This window comes from Suncus etruscus, chromosome 11 (assembly GCF_024139225.1).
Source record: "Suncus etruscus isolate mSunEtr1 chromosome 11, mSunEtr1.pri.cur, whole genome shotgun sequence".
In the NCBI taxonomy this organism is placed as follows: domain Eukaryota; kingdom Metazoa; phylum Chordata; class Mammalia; order Eulipotyphla; family Soricidae; genus Suncus; species Suncus etruscus.
The window spans coordinates 40,324,128-40,325,872 of record NC_064858.1 but is presented as its reverse complement, the minus strand read 5'-3'; the positions used below and the strand labels follow the sequence as shown (position 1 = coordinate 40,325,872).

The 1,745-nt window shown below is 41.1% G+C and overlaps 1 protein-coding gene across 1 annotated transcript; it reads left to right on the top strand.

Annotated features, from left to right (window-relative positions):
* Positions 1-1,105: 1,105 nt before the first annotated feature.
* On the top strand, positions 1,106-1,243 carry LOC126022276 (60S ribosomal protein L39-like). The gene has a single exon (XM_049783140.1). It carries the CDS (start codon positions 1,106-1,108, stop codon positions 1,241-1,243), a length of 138 nt encoding a protein of 45 aa, XP_049639097.1.
* The last annotated feature ends 502 nt before the right edge of the window (positions 1,244-1,745 follow it).

The window sequence follows — 1,745 nt, the reverse complement described above, 5'->3', positions numbered from 1 at the left end:
AGGTTAATAGAACCTACAAAGTTTCTTTTTAAGAACCAAGATTAGCAACCTTGGTCCTTCTCTATATCCAGGCCTTTGGATTTTATGAACTGGGCTTAGATTTTGGATTCAGAGTCCATGACAGCATGTTTCTTTGAGCATCCTGCTTAATTGTAACACTGACTCATTTTGGGGGAGACATCCCTGAAAAACCTGATGCTTCATGACTCACAAAAATAGAAGCAAAGTCATATTAAAGAAATTCACTAAATTTATATGAATTTCCCTCCTTTACCTCGAAGTAATAATTAACCTACTTTAAGGCTTATTTCAGAAATGTCAATTATAAGCCAGTGACCATATGACAGAAACTAAAGTTGAAAAGAATTCAGAGCATCATTGGTACAGTATTTCTCCTCCTGGGGCCCACAGGTTCTACCAGACTTTTAAAATACAGGACATAGGACATGTCTGCTTTTCATGATGATCTTTAGAAAAATCTATTAATTAGGTAGATAAAGAGAAAACTTCTCTTTGTATATGATTCAGAGTCAGTGGCAAGGCTATAACTTCTTATAGGAAATCACTTCTTTGGTGGGGGGAGTGCGGATTCAATTTTTAAAAAATGAGGGACCGGAGCTTTATAGCACAGTGGTAGGGTGCTTGCCTTGCATGTGTCCAATCCAAGACAGACCCCACTTTGATTCCCAGCATCCCATATGATCCCCCGAGCCTGCCAGGAGTGATTTCTGAGCTCAGAGCCAGGACTAACCCCTGAGCACCAACAGGTGTGACCCAACACTCCCCCTCCAAATAAAAATAAAAAATGATGGGGCCAGAGCAATAGCACAGTGGTAGAATGTTTGCCTTTCATGTGGCCAAGCCGGGGCCTACCCAGGTTTGATTCCCAGTATCCCATATAGTCACCTGAGCTTGCCAGATTGTGGCCCAACACCCTCAAATAAATAAGTAAATAGAAATAATTAAAAACAAATGCCTACATTTCTTATGAGTGAATACAACTGCTCCAACTCTTAGAATCTGGTCATTTTAAAAAAAAATGCCTTCCAGCTTTTCTCTCCTTTTCTCCACCATCATAACTGTATAAATGTGGCTGGTCTTCTCCATGTCTTCCCACAAGACTTATAGGATCAAGCGGTTCATGGCCAAGAAACAAAAGCAGAACCGGCCCATTCCTCAATGGATTTGTATAAAAACTGGTAGTAAGATCAGGTACAACTCCAAGAGGCAACACTGGAGATGAACGAAGCTGGGTCTGTAAGGAATTCCATGAGACATGTGCATATGCTCATATATGTCAATAGGGTGCATCTTTCACACACACATGGTGCAGAAACGGATGTTAAGTGAAGAGAATGTCTTGGTTTAATAGGGTGATCATTGTTCCCTCTTCCAGAATTTTTACTTGACTTGCTGACTCAATAATAAAACTGGAATCTGTACTTGGTTTGCTGACACAATAATAAATTATCTTCAAGACCTCCCAAAAAATTACCTTCCAGGAAGAGGGATAGACATAGAATAGTCTCATTGTCTCATTCATCTGTGGGACATAGGAAGAATAAAGGACAGTGTGGTGGTAATGTCCAGGGACATTGGAGATGAAGGTCGGGAGGACCAGCCCATGATATGAAGCTTGCCACAAAGAGTGGTGAGTGCAGCTAGAGTACTAACCACAATGACAACTATCAGGACTATGACAGTGAGAGAGGCAGAATGCCTGTCCCAGAGACAGGCAGGAAGTG